Raw genomic sequence first — 25,001 nt, 5'->3', positions numbered from 1 at the left:
TTTTATTTGTCTCTGATCTTTCTAAATTGGGGTAAAAAAAACAAACAGTTGAAATCTCCTATGAACTATTGAAAAGTAAATCATAATGTTTAGAATCTGAAAATCTGTGATTAAATTTTAATGAAAGTGATTTGGAGGAACAAATGGACCAAAACAAGCTGTATTTTCCTTTCTTGATTCTGCCAGCATACATAGATAATTTAGCTATATCCTATTTTCATAAGTGTTCATTTAACATGAACCTTAACACTTGTAATTGTCAAATTTTGAAGGTAAGGGTTGGCTTCAGTACGAATATGCACGTTCTTGTTATAAAAATAATTTAAAAAATAATTTTAACCTTGAGTACAATGCAATTGCGACTATTTCATGGTCACCTTTTGCTGCTCGGGAAATTTGATCAGGCACTTTCTGTTAAGCCTGACGCAGTTCAGCAGCAGATGATCAGCTTGTAACATTAGATATTATGCCTTGATAATGAGTGTCTGATGTAAATTAGAACTCTCAGATTTACGAAACAACTATTGTTTGGGATTCTGCAAACATAATTTTCATTTTATTATAGGCTTCATTGGTATACCATTGAAACCATCATTTGACTAACCATGCAAAGCTAGGCAGCCCAGACATCCTCTGGAGGTTATTTCCAAAGCATTAAGTACTCCGAGTTAACTCAAACAATTCCTTTTCCTCCTTGGCATTTGCTAAATACCCAGAACGAATGCTTATGTAATAAACGTAAACTGCAAAAAAATGTATTGACATTGTACCTGCTATGGTCCTTAAAATGAAAAAAAAAAACGGAGTCAAGACGATTTGTTGCAAAACATTTAATAATTTACTTTCTGGCACTACACAATTAAGCATTGTACGATTCATAAAACTTAAAGAAACTTCAACTTAAAGACTCATAAAACTTACAAGTTATTCTCGCAAAATAAAATGTACAATGTTTAAATGTAAAGCTGGGAAAGATGTTGCAGCCCCATTCTGCCAATTTGGCATTAAAATGCTGCAGAATAATAAACTTTGTATTTCTTCTTCATTAAAATAGTATTCATAGATTTGTTTCGAACTCGGTAAAGACAAAAGATGCATATTTTACAGATGCTTCAAAAGCATTCATAAAAAAAGTATCAAAGTCCTTTTATATACATGTTAACTTTGAAGTAATTTGTGTTGTTAAGATGTGATTTTAGAGAAATCATCAGACATTAAAAAAATCACACAATTTTCTTTTGATGTATTACATTTATTTTCTGATTATTAAATGAGCATACCAGGCAAAAATGTATATGGCACTGAGTCACATTTGGCAGCATGGATTTATCTGACAAAATGAGCAGATAGTAAAACCATTATATGTTAAACTACACCAACCTGCATATAAGTTAAATATATTTCATTTTCCTTTGTTTCTACCAATAGACTTACAGTTAAGAGGTACCAAGCTTAAACAGGTCTAAAATAGTTTCATTAAATGTATCTTCATGTTAGTTATTCCATGTGGGTAGTCTGAGCTAGACAACTGAATTAAAAAAAATACAACTGCATTGAAAAACTCCTGCATTATAAAATCTTGATGTCCCAAAATACAGCCAATAAGTATGTTTAAAGAGCAGTAATTATTCTAAGAGAAGAAATGCAATAGCCAGTTTGAGCATGGAGTGACTCCAGAAAATGTGATAAGATGATCAGTTTTAGGAGGGTTTGCCCAGTTGGAACATTAATTGAAACCCCTGGTCGTCCTGAAATAGAAAAATTTTCATTACCAAGAGTAGATGAGACCTCAACGTAATGTGGCATGTAAAAATACCATCATTGCCACTGAAGAACCTCCTCCAGAGTGCATTTGTGAGTTAACTGGGATTATGCACTCAAGTCTCTTGATTAGAACTTTTACCCATGGCCTTCTCACACTTTGGCTGACTGTGATTAAAAGAACTTGAATTATAATATTCAAGCCCGATGTCTGACTACCATTTCTAGACATTGTGACTAGAACTGAATATAAAACATATTTTCCACATTTCCATGTTATCAGCACATCGCAAAATATAACATAATATGACAATGACATTTCTTTCCTCTTAAAATGTGCTTGTCTTCAATATGAGCTATCTTTGCAGCTTCTTTTCAATTGGACTGTCGACTGGCTCTAGTTTTAGGATTTAAAATAATGAACATTTGATTTTCACCAATGTATCATAACACATAAGACTGTTGATCATCTCGATTTAGTTGTGCAAGATAAATTTGTTTCCTGCAAGAGGTGGATGATAGTTTATTGAAGAATAATTGTGGCAGTATTAAATGCAAAAGCCCAAAAAATCTGAAAACTATTTTGCTATGACCCTTACTTTAAATAGTTAATCTGCAATCAAAACAAAATTGTAAACACTACAACACGTATCACAGTTTGTCATTTTGTGACAGAGGATGATGTAATAAACACGAATATTTTGTTGCAGCTGATCTGGATGATATTTGCTGCTTTTCAGATTGTTTCGACATTTCTACGGATGACATGATTGGGAACATCTGCATATAAACCACATTTATAAAGCCAGCATCAAAGCTACTGAATCCCACTAAAACAGCTTTGAAATGTAGAATGCTGGTAAAAATGTGTCAGTCGTTGTGTTTAACATAAAATCAGTATTAAAGAAAATGTAAGTCAAAAATGGGACAATGTAGATGAACAGTCTTGGTGACAAATTATCCAATGTCATCCCATCCAGTTGTATTTTTGAGTTCTTTAATCCCGAATGTATGTATTCAGGCCTCAACATTTATTTATTTTCCCCCCCATACATCTGTTTCCCATTCCCAGCAGAGTCTTGATGCTTCCATTTAATTTCCAACTAAACCAATAGCCTATGGCAAGATTCAGCACTGAACCCACTCCAGCTGGAAAGGAAAGATATGTTATTTGGCAGAACTCGAGCTGCTGCAATGACTGCTGCCTACGTATGGAAATAATGATCCCACAATCATTAATGGTCTTTGATTTGCTATTGAAAAGCATTCAATTTTTGTTCCATTAAAGTCTGTGCCTGAGTAGCACTGACAGACAACCAACAAGAACCGTTAGGTGGAAAAGGTAGCCTAATTCTTGCAAAATATGAAAAGACTAATACCACAAAACCAGCATTAAGAATAAACTTCAGAGACTATTCCAGATCACAGATTTGATACTCATTATGGTTTCATACTGCAGTTCAAGTAAATTGCAGTTGTAAATGTTTTTTTTTTCTGCATTGGAAAACAATACCATTTTCTGCATTTAGTTTGATAAAATAGCTGATATAACAAATAAAGATAATTATACCAAAGCAGGTAGATTCTATACTTGTAGGAGAATGTGGTTGTGGGGAAGAAAAAACACTAAAGGGGTAAATTCCAACGCGTCTACTGCTATTAAGATTATTCATGATAATGTATTAAATACATAAACTCTCTTAAGTTTAGAAAAAGTAATTACTGTATTTACAATTCCACTGTGACAAAACTATTCTTATTCACTATTTGATTAACCAGGTGCATGTCCCCAAAAGGATACTTGGATTTTTTTAAATGAATAATTGTTTAGATTCAGTGACATTTTAACAAATTTTTATACTGATTGTAAGATTTTTGATTAAAATGTATACTTGTTAAAAGCCAAAAATCTATCGCTATTTACAATGCAGAACAGAATTAAGCAGATCAGCTTTGGACCAGAAAATAACTTTGATTTTGATAACTCTCTTGCATTCAACAGCACTGGCATAAAACTGCCAATATACCAAACCAACCTGCAATTCAATGTTCATTAGAGAGAAAAATATTGCAACTGGAATCCAGTTCAGCAATGCATTTCGTTTCAGTTATATCCTGTGCTCAGTAAGTACAATGTATCCAGAGGATTTTAATGTACCACATTTAATACACAGCACAATGTTTGGATCTGAAAATCCAAGCTACAATATACGTGAAGGTAGACACAAAATGCTGGAGTAATTCAGACTGAAGTCTGAAGAAGGGTCTCGACCCGAAACGTCACCCATTCCTTCTCTCCAGAAATGCTGCCTGTCCCGCTGAGTTACTCCAGCATTTTGTGTCTACCTTCGATTTAAACCAGCATCTGCAGTTCTTTCCTACAATATACGTGACATGTATCAGAAAGTTAGCTTGGTTTACAATATGTGTGCATTACAGTCCTGTAAAATAAAGGATACATGGGTGGATACGTGATAAAAACTGGAACAATGGAATGACGGATTCGACTTTCAGAATGTGCTGTTTTCCTATTCAGTGGCATTATTATATTCCATATTTGCCATGAGAATGTAGTTGAATATTTTAACACTACCTCTAATTAGGATACCAGTTTGTAGTAATATTCACCTATGAAAGCCTGACAAAATTACCTTATTATGGTTAAAGAATGAATAAATTAACCATTGCCAAGAATCAAGTAACAGTAGGTCTTAACTAAAGTAACTCAAGCCCTGTTTTATTTTGGTTGAAGAAGTCTCTGAGTTTCATGTTATAAATTTCTGGATGACAACTTGATCTTTTAACATTAAAAAAAATTACTCTGTGTTGGCTCTTTGTTACAAAAGTCTCAAAATGAATCACACTTACTGCTTCCCTCCACAGCCCATTTGCCACCTTATTCAGCATTATTTGGTTAGGATAAATCAAGCACTTCTAAAGCCTTGGGAAAGTAAATGTGTACAACTGGTAAATTATTGGTCCGCAAACTAAATAAACTCTCCTTGGAATGGAAGTGTATTTGTGCATTGTTGCAACCAACGGCAGCATAGTCTTGACAGTGGTATGTTTTCAGGCTCTTCAAATTCAAGGAACCCCAAACGATTCAGAATCTCATAAACACCTGCTTTTGCGGCAACCTAGAAAAATAAATATGAAAATAATGATTTAACATCAGAATTCTATGATTTTGTTGATATTAACACCATATCAAAAGTCAGGACCATTGCAACTTTTAATTTGTTGTACAGTAATATTATGGTTGAAATGGAACAACGGCAATGGCAACGGGATGGAAGGGCGGCACGGTGGTGCAGCGGTAGAGTTGCTGCCTTACAGCGAATGCAGCGCCGGAGACTCAGGTTCGATCCTGACTACGGGCGCCGTCTGTACGGAATTTGTACGTTGTCCCCGTGACCTGCGTGGGTTTTCTCCGAGATCTTCGGTTTCCTCCCACACTCCAAAGACGTACGGGTATGTAGGTTAATTTGACTGGGTAAATGTAAAAAATTGTCCCTAGTGTGTGTAGGATAGTGTTAATGTGCGGGGATCGCTGGGCGGCGCGGACTTGGTGGGCCGAAAAGGCCTGTTTCCGCGCTGTATATATATGATATGATATATGATATGATATATGATCTTCGGTTTCCTCCCGCATTCCAAAGACCTACAGGTATGTAGGTTAATTGGCTGGGCAAATGTTAAAAAAATTGTCCCTAGTGGGTGTAGGATAGTGTTAATGAGCGGGGATCGCTGGGCGGCGCGGACCCGGTGGGCCGTAGGGCCTGTTTCTGCGCTGTATCTCTAAATCTAAAAAGAAAAATCTAAAAAACCACTTGTTAGAATTAAAAGTGTTCTGCTGGGGGGAAATAAAACGATGAGCAACAGGTATACATAAAATGATAGCCCACAAAGGAGCCAAACAAAGACATAAAATGCTGGAGTAACTCGGTGGATCAGGCAGCATCTCTGGAAAATGTGGATAAGTGATGTTACGGGTCAGGATTGCAGCAGGGTGAGAAAAAAAGCTGGAAAAGAGGGGCCAACATGGCCAGTCGTGGGTGAATGCAGGTGAAAGGGTTTTCTTTGATCGGCCGATTGTTGGACAAAGGCCAGAGATGAAAAGACTAAATAGGATAAAGAGTTGCGAATTGTTAAGCTCGGGGATAGAAAAGTTGCGTAAATTGTGTAGCCATTCTGCGGGATAGAGGGGGAGGGGAGAACAAGACAAAAGATAAATTCAATTGGTCTGACAATATAAAGTAATTGGAAATTAGTTATTTAAAATAAATCCATGTTTCTGCGAAGTTACTTTGAAACTGATAGTGGAGGCTAAAGCTAATTTTGAAGCCTTAAATCTCAACAATTAATTTGACCGGACAGCTGAAGCAATGCTTATATGACATTTATTATTTTATGAAACTTAGTCATAGAGATGTACAGCATGACAACTGGCCCAACTTGCCCATACCGACCAATTTGCCGACTTGAGCTAGTCTTATTTGCCTGCATTTGGCCATGTACTTCTAAACCTTTTTCTATCCATGTACCCGTCCAATTATCTTTAAAACACTAACTGCCCCTGCCTCTACCACTTCCTCTGACAGTTTGTCCATCTACCCACCACCCTCTGTGAAAAAGTTGCCCCCCTCACCATACATCTATGCACTCTCCCTTTATGCAGGCTCCATAAAATTGGGAAAATAACCATGACCATTCATCTTATCTATGCCCCTCACGATTTTGTATAAGGTATTTTCTACAAGGTAACCCTCAAACCCCACTGCCTATCAAGTCTCTTTATAGCTCAAATTATCCAGTCGTGGTATCATCATTGTGCTTCTTCTCTGCACAATTTCTTGCTTAATGACATCTTTCCAAAACAAGGTGACCAGAACTGCACACAATACTCCACATGTGGTCTTATCAACATCATGTACAGTTGTAACATGATGTCTCGACTCTTGTACTCAGTGCCCGAACCAATAAAGGCAGCCTCTCTATCTGCGTTGCCATTTTCAGGGAACCATGTACCTGTACCCCTAGGGGTCTCTATCCTACAACATTCTTCAGGGTTCTGCCTTCACTGTATTTGTACACCATTATCACTTTAATAATTTCATTTGTATAACAGGGTGACCAGAACTATACAGTACTTTGGGTACACAGTCCTCCAAATACATCCTGCCCTCCTTTAGCTTTGCAAAATGCAAAACATGCATGTGTTCGGGTTGATAATTACCCTATTGCTTTTAATATATGTGGAGAATCTCTTGGAATTCCTCTTTACATTATCAAAGTACCTCATTCTCTTTTGTTACCCTCCTTAATCAACAAGAGAGGCAATAAAGTAATTGAACCCTTGAGACTATCAAAAACTTTTTTAAAATTATTACAGCAATGCAAAAAGGTACATAGAAAACAAGGATAATATAATATTAATGTTTCAATGTAAATCATGTTTTCCATGCTTATTAATACTTTCACTGCTTATGGTAGCAGCATGTGGATTCGCCCTTCCTGTTAAAAATTAATAAAATGTTAAATCCCCCCACAATCAGTCTGAAGGGTACCATCCCAAAACATTGCTTATCCATTTTCTAAATGGAGAGAGATTGAAAATGAGTAGGAAGGAACTGCAGATGCTGGTGTAAACCAGAAATAGGCACAGATGCTGGAGTAACTCAGCGGGTCAGGCAGCATCTTTGGAGAAACGGAATAGGTGATGTATCGTGTCAAGACCTTCTAATGTCTGAAGAAGGATCTCGTCCCGATACGTCACCTATTCCTTTTCCCAAGAGATGCTGCGTGACCCACTGAGTTACTCCAGCATCTTGTGTCTATCTTTAGATATATCACACTTGGTCTCCTGATCCAAATCATGAATATAGATCGTGACCAACTGAGACCCCAGCAGCAACCCTCATAGCATTTCACTAGTTATCAGAGATCAAGGCAACTCCAACCTTGTATAATTGTACTGCTGAATGGTGGAAGACAAATACTTGCCTTCTGGCCAGTAGCTAAGCTGGAACGGCAGGAGGAAATGGTCTTAATGTTCCCCTGCACTGCAGTCTGGCTGCTGTCCTTGGCTCTGGAATCTCCAGGCTACTGGCAAATGCTTAGCATCAGCTGATGATCTCTCAGTGTTTGTGAAATGTAAATTTTAGATGTAATTTTATGCTCAATAATAGAACTTGGGGCAGAAACTGCATTTAATTGTTTAAAGATGAACAAAGAACATTTTGTCCAGAATAACAGATGAAAATAGTAATTGTATGAATATTAAAATGGTTCATTTAACAGTGAGAGCGCAAGAAAGAGTGTTTGCTTTATTGTTCTCCCATGCAAGTCATTCCCAGAAGCTCCCTGGCCTCTTCTGGCCATTTGTATTAGTGACTCCAGTGACAGGGTTTCGCCTGCTATCAAGGCCAGTCAGGAGTGAGCCATTCTCTTGCGCCAATTGCTTGCACGGTGCAGGTTCTTCTGAACAGCTGGTGGCCATATTTCCTTAGACTGGAGGTAGCTGTAAGAAATTGTGTACTCCCAACTATGAGCTTAGCCAGTTATCAGAGGACCTACCCCAATGGAGTTTAAATTCAATTTGAAAATAATAACCGTACATCTGTATTAGCAATGATGAAAGAGTTGGATGGAGTAGATTGAAACAAATATATCAGAAAGGCAACAGCTTATGTTTAAACACATATATTGTAATTTTCTTTAGAAAAATATGTTCTATCAAAAACAAATATTTGGCAATCTGAGAAATGGCATCGAATTGAATAAAAAGGCACATAATCTTGCAAAGATTACCATGAGGCCAGATGATTGGGAGAACTTTAGAAAGAAGCAAAGGAGGCCCAAAGTAAATTTTAACGTATAAATTGGATATAATCGATTAATGTGCACAATGTGATGCATTTTACCTTCATGCCAAATTAGGAATCACTGAAAAATTGGAACATCCTCACCTCAGGATGTTATCACCTCACCTCAGAATTGTTATTCCCCCCCCTCACCCCCCCATACTTTTAGAACGCAGTTTGCGTGTTCACAGAAACATTCAGATCCTACCCACAGGCAAGTGGGTCAACAAAGTTACAGTGAACTCTCCATTGGAATCCATTATCAAGGAAGTATTAAGGACTTTGAGAACCACAAATACACAGTCAGATGGGTGACTGCATTCGGGGAAAAACCTGCATTTGGTGGAAACCTAACATAAAAACTCAAAATGCTGGAAATACTCAGCAGGTTAGTTGCATATGAGGGAAAAGAAACTGAGTTAATGTTTTAGGCGTTATGTTTCAAAATGGTTATTTTCCAATGTGGGATCCTAGAGCTGAAAATGTTATTTCTCTTCATACAAATGTGGCCTAACTTGTTGAGTGTATCCAGCATTTTCTGTTCTTATTTGGTGTCAAAGTCAAATTCACATTCTCAGTAATGTTGCCTTAGGATTCCCGCGAAAGTCTCTCTTGAGGGATGCCACATTTGCTCTCTGCTGCATTAGAGAATTAAATAAAACGGAACAACAAAAGTTAAAAATCTTTGTCTATTGGTGTGACTCTATGCGTGACTTCTGGAAATCAGAGCTGTGAAGGAAAGTGTTACTAGTGTGGGAAACTTTAACTCAAACGCTCTAAGTTTCTAAGTAGTATTGCTACACGATGAGCACATAGCATTGTTTTGGAACTGGTACTAATAAATCTAATTTTGTTTTGAGTTACAAAAACACATTCAAGAGGTATTTTACCATACCATTTAAGGATGGCACGGTGGGGCAGTGGTAGAGTTGCTACGTACAGCGCCAGAGACCCGGGTTCGATCCTGTCTACCGGTGCTGTCTGTACAGAGTCTGTACATTTTCCCCGTCACCTGTGTGACTTTTCGTCAGGATCTCCGGTTTCCTCCCACACTCCAAAGACTACACGTGTGTAGGTTAATTTGCTGGGTATAATTGGAAATTGTCCCTAGTGTGTGTAGGATAGCATTAGTGTGCAGGGATCACTGATTGGCGTGGGCTCGGTGGGCCGTACGGCCTGTTTCCACGCTGTATCTCTAAACTAAACTAAGAGCAGCTAATACTGTTAACACTGGAAAAACAATGCAGATGGATTTCTAGGCAGATCTATTTAAAGAGTATCATTGTCACTTCAGACCAAGCCACTTATGGCAATGTGGTCACCAGGTCATTTTTGCCCAGCTTATTGGACTGTCACTAAACAATTTTATATTTTTGTTTCAAGCACTGTATCTAGCGTTGAGGATTGAGAGTCATGGGGATAGGGTTTCAGGTAACCTGATCACATCCATCTGTCAGCATTATTCAGACTCGGGGCACTGAATTAGCAGAAATATAGTGATTGGATTGCCTCCTATCACCCATTGGAAACTGTTTCTATTTCTGTACAGACATGCAAGGTAAGCTCGTGCCTAGAATTATGGGCACTATAACTTGTTCCAGGTCTCACAACAAATTCTATGTTGCAGATTTTTTTATTGTGATGAAATAATAAAATCTATGTATTGATATATAAATTAAAAAATAGTGAATTCACAAATTATCTCTGCTTTTCTGCTCATACTTTATCTTTGGAAGATTGTCAAGAGGCAGACAAGTTAAACAAACTGACATCTTTTTCACATCAGCCAAGCTTACTGAACGAGTCACTGAATCTCAGTTAGAAGCATCAGAATTTGGCTTAAAGCCCAATACCAATCAGTTCAGGTCCACAGCCTTAATAATTTTCCATAATTTGCATTCCTAGCACTGTCCTTTGCCTGCAACAACTGTCAGTGTGGAATCCAACTAAGTGCCATCAAAAAATTTAGACTTTCAAAATTAATGTAACTTGCCATCAGTGAGGGAAAATCACATGGGACATGCACGATAGATTCATAAAGGTACTCTTGTTTTTCCAGCAGTTTTTGTTTAAATGGAAATTCAGTCACGGGTAGAATTATACACTCCTTAATCATGGTGGTGGTAGTGTGTGTGTGTGCGCCTAAATACTGATTTAAATACTAGTCATTGACAAAAGTGTTTAGCACAAAAGGTTCCATGTTGAACAGCAGTAGAATTATATGTTAGGATTAACAGAACATTGAAGGAATGGAATTCCCAATTTTATCATAGGATTTAATGTGATGAGTTTATAATGAGCCTATATAACTTGAGATTCCAGAGAGTCTATACTTCTGAAAGGATTGAGGTAATTGATAACGGGTCTGACACACATTCATTACTGCCCGGTTTAAAAATATATAATAAATAAAATGTACATTTATTCTTAAAAAAAAAAGATTGCAGCTGACATAATAAAATTAATTGAGACTAAGTAGGTAAATGCATACTGTTTTAAACGATTGAGAAATCTGGATGGGTGTCCATTGGAGAGGGACTCAAATAGAAGCAAGAGATTTAGAAGTAGGGACATAAACCTTGTACTAGGTTCTGGAATTCTGTGAGGTTTAGTGATTGAAGTAGACAATGTTAATATTTAAGAATAAATTGAAAAAGAGTGAAATAAACAGATATTGGGACTTAGAGGTCAGTACTCATTGCTTATTTCTACGCAAGTTGAGATGAACCACCTTTAGGAAACACTGATCTTCTGATGAAGGATTCCCCAAATATTTCATGTGGAATCCAGACCCTGTGACAGCGAAGGAAGTGCAATATATTTCCACATCGAATGATGAACATCCTGAAGGGGAACATGGTGTTCGATGATACAACACTCTAAAAGGGTGTACCCCTTTGGAGTATTTTATCCTCAATCCATTAACAGGTTTCACCAGGGTTTCTTGGCACCGCACTTGCTGCCTTGATATCATGGGTAGTCATTTCCACATCAGCGCTGTGATTCAGCTTTTTTTATCCGTCTTTGAGCCAAACTGTAATGAAGTCTTGAGAAGAGAGGTCCTGGCAAGACCTAAACTGCTATTGATGTTATTGGAGAGTTAATGCCAGTTGATAGCACTATGAAAATGTCTTCCTTAATTTTGATTATGATTGAGTAATGAGCTCGATTGGATTTGTAATAAACAGGAAGTACTTAGACAATTTTCAATATAGTTGGGTAAATGTCAGTATTGTGACAGTACTGGAGCAACTTGGCTAAAGGCCTTACCAGTGATAGATCACAAGCTTTCGGTACCATTGTCAAGATGGTGTGTGGTCCCTTAGCCTTTGCTGTATGCTGAGCTCTCAGCTATTTCTTGATATTATGTTAAGTAAATCAACTGGATCAAGTCCGACTTCGCTGATGGACTGGACATTAGGTAACGGGTAAGTGGGACTAATCCACTGAACACATCTGACTGAATGGGGGTGCAAATGTTTCAGTCTTGGTTTCAGCAGTCACCAGATGGCAAATTAATGACTCTGTGTACACTTTGTCCTGATCATGTTCAAAATCTTTATCATATGAAGTAGGTTACCACATTTAATCGAAAGCTTCAACAGTTGAATTTATATTTGGGACACTTAGGCATAAAAATCTAAGCTTCAGGTCCAGTGCAATAAATATGTCTCTGAAATCTATCAGATATTGTCACCGTGCATATAAGGTGAATATTGACAATCCATGGCACTATTTTAAAGAGTGCGCAGTAGCGCAGCGGTAGAGTTGCTGCTTTACAGCGAATGCAGCGCCGGAGAATCAGGTTCGATCCTGACTACGGGTGCTGCACTGTAAGGAGTTTGTACGTTCTCCCCGTGACCTGCGTGGGTTTTCTCCGAGATCTTCGGTTTCCTCCCACACTCCAAAGACGTACAGGTATGTAGGTTAATTGGCTGGGTAAATGTAAAAATTGTCCCTAGTGGGTGTAGGATAGTGTTAATGTATGGGGATCACTGGGCGGCACGGACTTGGAGGGCCGAAAAAGGCCTGTTTCCGGCTGTATATATATGATATGATATGATAGTATGGGTTATCCCTGATGTCCAAATCAATATTTATCCCTCAGTGAACATTGTTATCCCTTAGAGAACATTGTTTATGAGAACTTGCTGTGAACAAATTTGTTGTCATTACCCACATTACAATTCAGAAAATGGTTTGAAATATGAAAGGAACTAGATGAGATATTGTTGCTAATTTGCCCACAGCAATTTTGTTTCGACCCACTGATGATGGGTAAATATTGGTCAAGCTGCCAAGAGAATTCCTCTGGTTTTATTCAATTGTTAATGTGTAACCTATAGATTGTGATAATTATTTTGATGATTGGGATAAAGCATACTAATGCTGAAGACTGTACATTTTTACAACTTTTTGCACTGAACGTTAATATGAAGCACTTTCACGGCAATTATCCAATAGTGATATGTAAAGTAGATCTAAATCTAATGCACATTTTATGCAACAACAACCTCAAAATATCCTTCAACACAGTAATGTACTCATTTTTCTATTGGGTCTTTGATGGAGGAAGCCAATTTGTGTATGTTTTGTATTCAGAGATCATACCAGCTAAGAAAAGCTCTGAAGAGGCCAGATTTGTTTTTCTGGCAAGAACACGATACTTTTTTGTGCCATTAGTTTGGATCAAATATAAAATATTGTTATTTCAAAACTGATTTTCAATGTCTTGGTTGTTTTTAAATTGGCACCAGCGGTCACAGAAAATTTTAACCAGTCATCCCATTTTCTTACCTAAAATAACTAAGACAGTGCCTCCAACTGTTAACCAATTGTTGCCAAATTCAAATAGTAAACTAGCAGAAAATGACTATTGCCAATTCTAGTTTAAACACAACTGTTAACAAGACAGCTCAGTGACTTATCAAATTCCTTTTGTCTAGATACTTCATAGCTCACGACAAATGGATATCCTTGTCCATTTCAGAAAGGTGGACATGATGCTTGAGAGTGCTATTCTTAAAATCTCTCCACACATATTGCAACAGCATTACCCTTAACTTTCTGTACCACCAGATAATTGTAGGAAAGAAAAATACCTCTAATATGTGAAAGAGTTAAATTGCTATAATGTAAAACAGGCCACCTGACACTGGTGTCCAAAAAGCCAAATGGTATTGATGTTCCCAATTGAGATAGTTATAATATTAATTTTATTCGACAACCAGAGTGACCAAATACTTTGTTTTAAAAAAAAGTTAATACTGGGATCCATTACTTCAAATGTAATTCAAAGTAAAAAATGGTGTAAAATTACAACAAAAAATCAGAGGGAAGCAAGAATAGTTTCAGAATGTTAATTATAGGTCTCAGATGATACTGATTCCAATGAACCCTTTAAGTAAACTTAGTACATTCATCGGTAATGATTGTGACTGAACTTGGCAGATGTCGCTTTTATATGCCATTCGGTAGATCAAACAAGCCAATACTAATTATCAGGGCTACTGGAGATGCAGAAAATGGATGTTTCCCACAGTACTTTGATGTGTGCTCATCATCGCCTATACAGATAATGGGATCGGAGCTGTTAAAACATCCTGCCTGCCAGGAACTCCTTCAGAATCCTTGTGCACTTTGTTTCATTCTGTAACTTGTCGTCTAAACTCAGGATTAAAATTTCTGAGCATACCTTGAACAGTTACTTTGCTGATTTTTGAGGTGATGTTAACATGCTTGATATTTGCTAATTTGCTAATGAATGTACTGTTCACTTAAAAGGTTCTTGGTAGTCAGTATCTTCTGAGACCTATAATTGATAATACTGAAACTATTCTTGCTTCCCTTGATTATCTTTTTTAAATTTAACACCATTTTCTACCTTGAATTACATTTGAAGTCATGGATATCATTATTAAGTTTTTAAAAACAATAAGGCATTCGGTCACTCTGATTGTGGAAGAAAATGAATATCATAACTATCTCAATTGGGAACAATAATACCATTTGGCGTCTTGTTCATCAGTGTCACGTGGCCTGTTGTATATAATAGCAATGTAATTATTTTACGTATTAGATAAGTATTTTTTTCTCCTCACTTACCTGGAGGTTATGGAAAGTTAAAGGTAATGCTACTTTAATAAGCGTGGAGAGACTTTTAGAATTGCACTCTCAAGCATCTTGTCCATCTTTCTGAAATGGACAAAGGTATCCACCTTCAGTGAGCTATGAAATATTTAGACAATGGGAATTTGATAAGTCGTGGAGTTGTCTTGTTAAGAGTTGTGTTTAAATGACAGGCTTTGCTCGTTTACTGATGATTTGAATTTGGTATCAATTGGTTAACATCTATTTACTCTGATTTATGCTTTCCTGCAGAATTTTTCCAAAAGATGCCAAATAATTGCATCAATAAAACCAAATACTACTTTAAATACATTTAAATATAAATTTAAATCATACCATATAGTAAAATATTTTAAGTACCTCCAGACTCCTCCAGACTCAGGAACAGCTTCAATAGACAATAGACAATAGGTGCAGGAGTAGGCCATTCGGCCCTTCGAGCCAGCACCGCCATTCAATGTGATCATGGCAGATCATTCTCAATCAGTACCCCGTTCCTGCTTTCTCCCCATACCCCCTGACTCCGCTATCCTTAAGAACTCTAACTAGCTCTCTCTTGAATGTATTCAGAGAATTGGCCTCCACTGCCCTCTGAGGCAGAGAATTCCACAGATTCACAACTCTCTGACTAAAAAAGTTTTTCCTCATCTCTGTTCTAAATGGCCTACCCCTTATTCTTAAACTGTGGCCCCTGGTTCTGGACTCCCCCAACATTGGGAACATGTTTCCTGCCTCTAACGTGTCCAACCCCTTAATAATCTTATACGTTTCGATAAGATCCCCTCTCATCCTTCTAAATTCCAGTGTATACAAACCTAGTCGCTCCAGTCTTTCAACATATGACAGTCCCACCATTCCGGCAATTAACCTAGTAAACCTACGCTGCATGCCCTCAATAGCAAGAATATCCTTTCTCAAATTTGGATACCAAAACTGCACACAGTACTCCAGGTGCGGTCTCACTAGGGCCCTGTACAACTGCAGAAGGACCTCTTTGCTTCTATACTCAACTCCTCTTGTTGTGAAGGCCAACATTCCATTAGCTTTCTTCACTGCCTGCTGTACCTGTATGCTTCCTTTCAGTGACTGATGCACTAAGACACCCAGATCACGTTGTACGTCCCCTTTTCCTAACTTGACACTATTCAGATAATAATCTGCCTTCCTATTCTTACCACCAAAGTGGATAACCTCACACTTATCTACATTAAACTGCATCTGCCATGCATCCGCCCACTCACACAACCTGTCCAAGTCACCCTGCAACCTCATGGCATCTTCCTCACAGTTCACACTGCCACCTAGCTTTGTATCATCGGCAAATTTGCTAATGATACTTTTAATCCCTTCATCCAAGTCATTGATGAATATTGTAAATAGCTGCGGTCCCAACACCGAGCCTTGCGGTACCCCACTAGTCACTGCCTGCCATTCTGAAAGGGACCCATTTATCCCCACTCTTTGCTTTCTGTCTGTCAACCAACTTTCTATCCATGTCATCCCCAGAGCCATAGCTGCTATGAACCGGTCCTGCTGAGCCGGATGGTCACATCGCACAGTGAACCGGCACAGATCTACTTGAACTTTATACTGTTTTAAAACTGTTCTAATTTGTTTCATTGGGTTGTTTAAATTAATACTGACTAGCTAATTAATTTATTGCATCGTATGGGAGGTGCATTCCCAATCTCGTTGTACAATGACAATAAAGATGTATTGTATTGTAAGTATATCAATCAAAATGAATAAACATAGGTTATCTTTTACGTAATAAAACTGGCTCATGTACCTCCATAAAAAAATGTTTCACGAAACTGAATAATACTTGGACACTTTAATGATGTTAAAAGTTAAACATGCTTTAAAATATACAGCAGATTGGCAGCATCTGTGGAGGGAGAAACAGAATTAATGTTTTAGATCAATGATGTAGAGATCTCGATAATGCTAATCGAAGGTATTTATTCAGTATCCTAATCTCACCTGATCAACAACTCCTTGCGTTCCTTAGATAAGACACAAAACGCTGGAGTAACTCAGCTGGTCAGACAGCATCTCTGGAGAAAAGGAATAGGTGATGTTTCGGGTCGAGACCCTTCTTCAGACTGATGTCAGGAGGGCGGGACAAAGGTAAAAGGGCGGGATAATGCTAATGATTCTGTTCTAACAAAAGGTCATTCCTCTAAAATGTTAGCTCCGTCCCTCCACAGATGCTGGCCTGAACCACTGGATACCTCCAGCCTTCTCTGGTTTTATTTCATGATTTCTGGCATTTGCAGTCCCTTTTGTTTTCTTTGTTGATAATGCCAATGAAATATAATTTCAAAAAGTTTATAACCACAAGGGATTATTTAGACGGTGTGGCAGGAGAACGGGAGAAAGGAAATATCCATCTCAAAAAATAAAATCCCTTAGTGGTGCTAATAAATGTCAATCACAATACTCCCATATTATTAATGCAATTACAAAGAAAAAAGCAAGGAATCCTACATTGTTTGTGGTTGAATAATCAACCATTTGAACTATTGCTATTGGAATGATTCAGACTTATGTGTTCCATCCTACTAGGGCAGCTGGGGAATTTAATTTAAGTTAATTAATAAAATGAATAAAACAACTAGTATCAGTCAGGATTACCTTGAAACTGTGTGTTGTTGTAAAAACCCAACTCGTTTAACTGATGCTTTTTAGGGAATGAAATGCAGCATCCACATCTGGGCCTACAGTGTGCATTAAACCAAGCCCACAGCAATGTGGTTGACTTTAAATTTCCCTCCCAAAACATCCTAGTGGTTGTAATAAATGATGAAGAAAAAACGAAGAATTGAATGAGATGCATCATTCTGTATTCACCCGAGCACTGAATTTAACACAACCCTGTAAAAGTCCTCTTCATTAACATCTGAGGAATAGTTCGAAAATTAGGAGAGCTGTCCTACAAGCTAATCAGGCAACATTATATTAGGCTTAGGTTTATTATAGTCATGTGTTCCAAGTTACGGTGAAAAGCTTTGTTTTACATGCTGGAGAAACAGATCTGATATACCATAGAGTAGGGTCTCAATAGACAATAGGTGCAGGAGGAGGCCATTCGGCCCTCCGAGCCAGCACCGCCATTCAATGTGATCATGGCTGATCATTCTCAATCAGTACCCCGTTCCTGCCTTCTCCCCATACCCCCTTGACTCCTCTATCCTTAAGAGCTCTATCTAGCTCTCTCTTGAATGCATTCAGAGAATTGGCCTCCACTGCCTTCTGAGGCAGAGAATTCCACAGATTCACAACTCTCTGACTGAAAAAGTTTTTCCTCATCTTAGTTCTAAATGGCCTACCCCTTATTCTTAAACTGTGCCCCCTTGTTCTGGACTCCCCCAACATCGACCCGAAACATTACCCATTCCTTCTCTCCAGAGATGCTGCCTGAATTACTCCAGCATTTTGTGTCTATATACCATATATAGATACAATCAAGTGAAAATCAAGTAATTTTGTCATTTGTGAGCAGAGCACCAAGGCACATTCCTTGTATATGCACATACTCGGCCAATAAACTTATTCATTCATTCATTTCAAAGAAATCAATTGAAAATCAAGGATATGTGAAATGAAAAAGAGTGCTTGAAAAATCCAGCTGATCGGGCAATATACTTGTTATAGGGAAAGTACCAACCTGTGTGAGAAGAGATTGGGTTAATCAGGTCTGTTGAAAGTTAAGAAGAATGAGGGGTGATTTCATTGATAGATACAAAATTCTGATGGACTTAACAAATTGTACGGATGTGGGTGGGGGGGAAGTATTCCTAGGACCAAGGGCCACAGTAACAGGATATTGGGATAGACATTTAGGATTGCAATAAGATATTCTTCACTCAGCGATCGATGAACATGAGATTCTACCATAGCAGGTTTTGAAGACCAAGTCATTGAATATATTTAAGAAGGAGAGAGGGTTTAGGTTTATTATTGTTACATGTATTGAGTGAACAGTTGGTATTCACCCTCGGTGAAAACATTTGTTTTGCATGAAATCCAAACAGATCAGATATATCGTTCATAGATACAATCAGTTCAAACTTGGCAACATAGATATAGTAAAAGGGAGATACAGAGTATGCAGAATATAGTCTCAGCATTGTAGCGCATCAGTTCCTTGGAGAAAGTAGAATGCCCTCAATGGGGTAGGGGTGAATTGAACAGTACCTAACTTATGGAAGGATCATTCAGAAGCCTGATAATCAAGGGGAAGAAACTGTTCCAGATTCTGGTGATGTGCACTTTGAAGCTTCTGTACCTTCTGCTTGATGGGAGCAGGGAGGGGGAGGAATGACTGAAGTGGGACAAGTCTTTGTTTACGTTGACTGCTTTTCTGAGGCAGAGTGAAGTGTGGATGGAGTCAATGGTGGGAAGTCTGGTCTGCGCGATGGACTGGCTACATCTCTGGAATCATGTGCGGTCTTGGGCAGAGCTGGTCCCGAGCCAAGCTTTGATGCAACCCAACAGTATACTTGCCTTGGTGCATCTACAGAAATTTATGAGTCACTGGAGATGAACCTTAATGTCCCCAGTCTCCTCCCGATGTAGAAGCATTGGTGTGACATCCTGGCTGTTGCATTAATGTGATTGGTTCATGACATATCATTGGTAATATTAATGTCAAGGAACTGGAAGCTCTCAACCCTTTCCACATCTGCACCAACGATGCTGATGGGCCATGTGCTCCACCATCATTTCTCAATGGTCGTACATAGATTTCTCTTACCATTTGGAATCATTTGACTTGAATGCTGAAGACTTTGACTTCACCTGGGAGTGGACTTAGCAGTGCATTCATGGTTTCCGGTTGGAGAATACACGTATCGTCTTCTTTGGTACATTATCCTTTACACACTTGCTGATAGTCCAAGCCTTGACTTATTCATCTTGTTGGCCACAGATTCTTTGAATATGTATAGTCATTCAGTCCACCGACTGTCATGTTTCCTCCGACTAACACTGTACAACTTTCTGTACTGGATCCTCCAGCTTCAGTTTCTGCTTGTAAGTAGTGAGTAGAAGCACAGCCAGGTAAATAAATTTACCAAAGTGCAGTCTGGAAATGAAGAGGTATGCATTTTTGACAGTTGTCTAGCAGTGGCTGAAGGTGTTTAGGTTTCTGGTCGGGCAGGAGACTTGCTGATAGTATTTTGGCAGCACGCTCTTCAGGATGGTCCGGTTGAAGTTCCCAGCAATTATGAACAAGGCCTCAGAGTACTTTGTTTCAAGGCTATGGGTGACAATGTGTAGTTCCTCAAGTAGAAGCATAGCATTGGCCTGGGATGGGATGTAGACTGCAATCAGGATAGCCAAAGTGAATTCCCGCGACAGGTAGTACGGATGACACGTCACGAAGATATTCCAGAACTGGGGAGCAGGAGCTCGCCAGGACCGCCACATCCGAGCATCATAGGGACTAAAATCGTACCTCTCAGTCAACGATCCGGTGTATTCTATCCCATCAGTAGGTCAAATGCACCAAAAGGTGGTAACAGAGTGATATACTGCCAAGAAAGAGTGGCCTTGGAAACTCTCGACATCAACTGCAAAGCTTAGTTTTGTGAAATCGGGTCAAACATGAGTAAGCTAATTTCTTCTTGGAAGGCTTGACAAAGTAAATATGAAGAGGATGTTTTCGCCCAGGCTAAAGAATCTAGAACTAGGGGTCAAAATAAAGGGTTTTAAGTTTAGGACTGAAATGTATTCATAAGGAGGTTGTTGATGTTGGAATCTCGTTCCTCCTGCTGCTGTCTCCAGGGCACTTTCACTGTTGCTGCTTCCAGGAACATATTTGCTAAACTATTGCTACCTCCAATGAATATGTGAAAGTGGCTGTCGGGCTTGCAGATAACAGAACTAATGCTATCCTGCCTTCGTACTGAGGGGGTCCATCATAGGATTGTTTTGTAGATTGGGAGTCTTCCTGGCCAAATGTAGAGCTCTGAACTTGATTACCAGGGCTCTGTCTTTAAATAATGATGCCTCCAAAGAATTGTCTTTGGTCTGGTCAGATAACAAGAGGAAGGTATCATTAAAATTTGTGTATGACAACCAATATTGGCCTGGGACTGGCTTCTCAGGTTTCATAAACATCCATTTATAATTTTTTACTTTTGCCCTATGTATGAACTCTGCTGCATTGATCAATTAATTTTTATCTATGATGAGCCAAGAGATTTATATATATTTAATTAAAATCACTTTAATAAAGTGAAATGTTGAATCATAATGCTAAAAGAAACATTTATGTCTGAAAAGATGAATTTGGTTAGACAAGCCAAGATGTGGTTGAGATAAGTTTTTCAAGTTGGAAGGAAGGAATGTACAAGGCAGACATGAGGAAATTAGTGAACACTCAGTAGTCCAGAGGTTATAGTTTAGATGAGGATTTAAAGGATTTGTGGTTTGCTTGCCTCAAGGAGTTGTAAACCTATTCCTAAATGGTCTCATCTTTTACCTCTCGCAGTAGACTGCATGATTAGGCAGACCAGTGGCGGTTTGAAGAGTGGTTGAACAAAATCTGAATTGAGTGTGTTGAAGGATGATGATTCTGAATTCTTTCTTTATGATTGTATGTTTGAATGTGCAAACCTAAGCAAATTTAATGTTGGCTGCTTAAAATTAAACTAGCAGATTTAGCTTTCACTGGACGGTTTTCTACTGGTCTCATGGGAAGGCCAAGATCAGGCCTGAAGAGAATTCCAATTCCCTCGTTAATAATATTACAGGCAGTGACTAAGTATATTGGACATAAGCAGTGGTCACAGGCAGTGATCAAGTACATAAACTGCAGCAGGCACCTCAATTTTAATTAAATTGACATTACTTCAGATACAAGTGTGCAGATTTCTGCATTATTGTTTGTTTCTTTTGTACCAGATACAATTATTACTATTGATTGTTAAACTCCTCAAATTCATTATGCATATTGGTCTGGTATAATCTGTGGTAACGTGTGGTTACACTAGTTTGAATGTGGAATAAATTCAGGGTTAACATCAGTTTAAATAATGAGAACCATCCATATAAAATGTGCATCAGATTGCTGAATGCACTGTGGTTTACTGCTTGAATCTGACCCTTGATATATTATATATTGAAATAAAATATTATTTTAGAACTCTTAAAAAGAAGTGTTTTGCAAGGTTCAGATACAGACCTCAAATCTAAGGGGTGGGGATAATATTATTACTTAAAAAAGAATGTGGATAAGTTACTCTGGACAGATAGACACAAAATGCTTGAGTAGGCTTCTTCAGTCTGAGTTCAGACATCTTCAGTCTGAAGAAGAGTCTCGACCCGAAACATCACCCATTCCTTCTATCCAGAGATGCTGCCTGCCCTGCTGAGTTACTCCAGCATTTTGTGTTTATCTTCGGTGTAAACCAGCATCTGCAGTTCTTTCCTACACATTACTCTGAACAGAGTCTGCTTCTGTGAAGATTGAAAGCTTTTGTAAACCATGAGAGAATAACTCTGCTTGTGCTGTGTACTGACCAACAGGCTTCTTTCTTGACTGTTACTAACTGATTGATTGTTGTGCCCTTCACTTCCTCACCATGACCTCATCCTCTCAAGTGATAAAGAACCTTTCCCTATTTAAAGTGAAGCATTGTTACTGACCCATGAATTGGTCTGAAAAAGTAAAAAAAGAAATCACCAGATCCAATGATACAGTGCTATTATTTGTGGAACGTTTGTTTTCCTGCTCGTTAAAGAAAGTAAGGCTACAGAAAACAGGAGATTGATGGTAACAAGGCACCATTTAGAGTAATGCAATCAAAATGCCATGAATTTACAAGATTGTCAACAGACAGACATTACTTGGAGTAAACAAGACACTACAGATTAATACAAACATCTGCTCAGCTGTACAACACTACTACAGTTGATTTTGTAGAAACTGTGGGGCATTTATATTCCCTGGGGCCAAAATATTATTGTACAGAAAAAAAATGCAGATTCTTAACATTTAGTTTTTAAAAAATGGTCTAGCTTTTCAGATCAGAATTTCAGCAGGTATCTATCCATTTAAAAATGTTACTATCAGTCGTTTGATGAAATGTTTTAAAATAATCTGCATTCTCACTCATTCCAGCAAGATGTTGCCCATGACAATGAGTATACTTCAAAAATAATTCCCCTGGGGAATGTTATTGATACTTTTGGATTATTTTTTTGATGTGTACATGACGTGGAGACTATGTATACCAGGCCTATGATGAAACCTCTAAACTGCTGCATAGCACCATTCATTTTTTTAATTTTCCGCTTCAAAATGAGCCTTTTCTGATCATTTTCATTATCATTTATTTGTAAGTTTGCATCTATGCATTTATGTTCAAAGGAACCAGGTAAATTTGATGAATATGGTCCTGAGGTTATGCAGGGACTGGGATGACTGGCCCCACTTGGTCATACACTCCAATAGTGTCAAGATCATTGGCTCTCACCATATCTATTGAGCTGTTTGTTTAGACCATGCTGGAACCAAGTCTGCAATAGCACCTGGAGTGCAGTGGCACAGCTGTAGACTTTGAGACCCCCACCCTATTAATAGCTATGTTGTCTGTCTGTTGAGTATGGTGATGGTTGCCAGACTACTACTGCCGATGGCAATCTTGATACACTTCTACAAGAAAAAAGGAAGTGCGTGAATGAATACATTGCAATGATTCTGGGAATTATGGCTGCTACTCTCACTGAATCAGTGATAGTACATGCTGAGAAACGTGCACGAGAACTTCACAGTAGACAATAGACAATAGATGCAGGAGGAGGCCATTCGGCCCTTCGAGCCAGCACCGCCATTCAATTCTCAATCAGTACCCCGTTCCTGCCTTCTCCCCATACCCCCTGACTCCGCTATCCTTAAGAGCTCTATCTAGCTCTCTCTTGAATGCATTCAGAGAATTGGCCTCCACTGCCTTCTGAGGCAGAGAATTCCACAGATTCACAACTCTCTGACTGAAAAAGTTTTTCCTCATCTCTGTTCTAAATGGCCTACCCCTTATTCTTAAACTGTGGCCCCTTGTTCAGGTCTCCCCCAACATTGGGAACATGTTTCCTGCCTCTAACGTGTCCAACCCCTTAATAATCTTATACATTTCGATAAGATCCCCTCTCATCCTTCTAAATTCCAGTGTATACAAGCCTAGTCGCTCCAGTCTTTCAACATATGACAGTCCCGCCATTCCGGGAATTAACCTAGTAAACCTATGCTGCACGCCCTCAATAGCAAGAATATCCTTCCTCAAATTTGGAGACCAAAACTGCACACAGTACTCCAGGTGCAGTCTCACTAGGGCCCTGTACAACTGCAGAAGGACCTCTTTGCTCCTATACTCAACTCCTCTTGTTATGAAGGCCAACATTCCATTGGCTTTCTTCACTGCCTGCTGTACCTGCATGCTTCCTTTCAGTGACTGATGCACTAGGACACCCAGATCTCGTTGTACATCCCCTTTTCCTAACTTGACACCCTTCAGATAATACTCAGCCTTCCTATTCTTACCACCAAAGTAGTGTTGTGTTTGTGTGTAGTGGAGAGAATTAATGTTGGTCTCGTGCTCGAGTAATAGAGATTGCTGTCGGATAACAGAATAGATTGTACACAGTGTGAAACCAGTGGTTCAAGTTGGACCATGGAAGTTCTTCACCTTTCCTGAGCTTAACTACTCGTGTGAACTCATTAAATAATTACCAGTACTAGATTAAACTATTCCCATTAACTACTCCCACTCAAATGTCATATTGGGCTGAGGTAAATTCTGGAGGATGTGCATTGGAGATCACTCTCCTCCGAAGAAGGCTCTTGACCAGAAACGTCTGAAGAAGGGTCTTGACCCGAAACGTCACCCATTCCTTCTCTCCAGAGATGCTGCCTGTCCCGCTAAGTTACTCCAGCATTTTGTGTCCAACTTTGGTTTAAACCAGCATCTGCAGTTCCTTCTTACACACTCTCCCCCACACATCACCATTAACAGAACCTGAAATGGGGTTTTCCACGGAGACCAGGTGCAGTATTTGCTCTCGCTGGCAGTCTGTTTGTACTTTGTCCTTTTTGTTTGTGTGTTGGTGGTGGGGTGTTTTGTTTTGGTTGTGTATGTGGGGGTGGGGGTGGGGGTGGGGGGGTGGGGATGGGGGGGGGTGGTGAGGGTGGGTGGGTATGTGGGGGGGGGTGTGGGGGGGGGGGGGAAGTGGGGGGGGAAATCG

The 25,001-nt window shown here is 38.8% G+C and overlaps 1 protein-coding gene across 4 annotated transcripts in view; it reads right to left on the bottom strand.

Moving 5' to 3' along the window:
• Nucleotides 1-960: 960 nt before the first annotated feature.
• Nucleotides 961-25,001, bottom strand: part of pald1a (phosphatase domain containing paladin 1a) — a 204,554-nt gene continuing 180,513 nt past the window's right edge. For all 4 annotated transcript variants that reach the window (XM_078428424.1, XM_078428423.1, XM_078428426.1 and 1 more), the window contains exon 20: nt 961-4,898. In XM_078428424.1, coding sequence (XP_078284550.1) covers nt 4,749-4,898 — 150 coding nt within the window. In that variant the 3' untranslated portion in view covers nt 961-4,748. The remainder of the gene's footprint in view (nt 4,899-25,001) is intronic.

This window comes from Rhinoraja longicauda, chromosome 35 (genome assembly GCF_053455715.1).
Source record: "Rhinoraja longicauda isolate Sanriku21f chromosome 35, sRhiLon1.1, whole genome shotgun sequence".
In the NCBI taxonomy this organism is placed as follows: Eukaryota; Metazoa; Chordata; class Chondrichthyes; order Rajiformes; family Arhynchobatidae; genus Rhinoraja; species Rhinoraja longicauda.
Note: the sequence above shows the minus strand (reverse complement) of the source record. Positions and strands in the feature narration are given on the sequence as shown.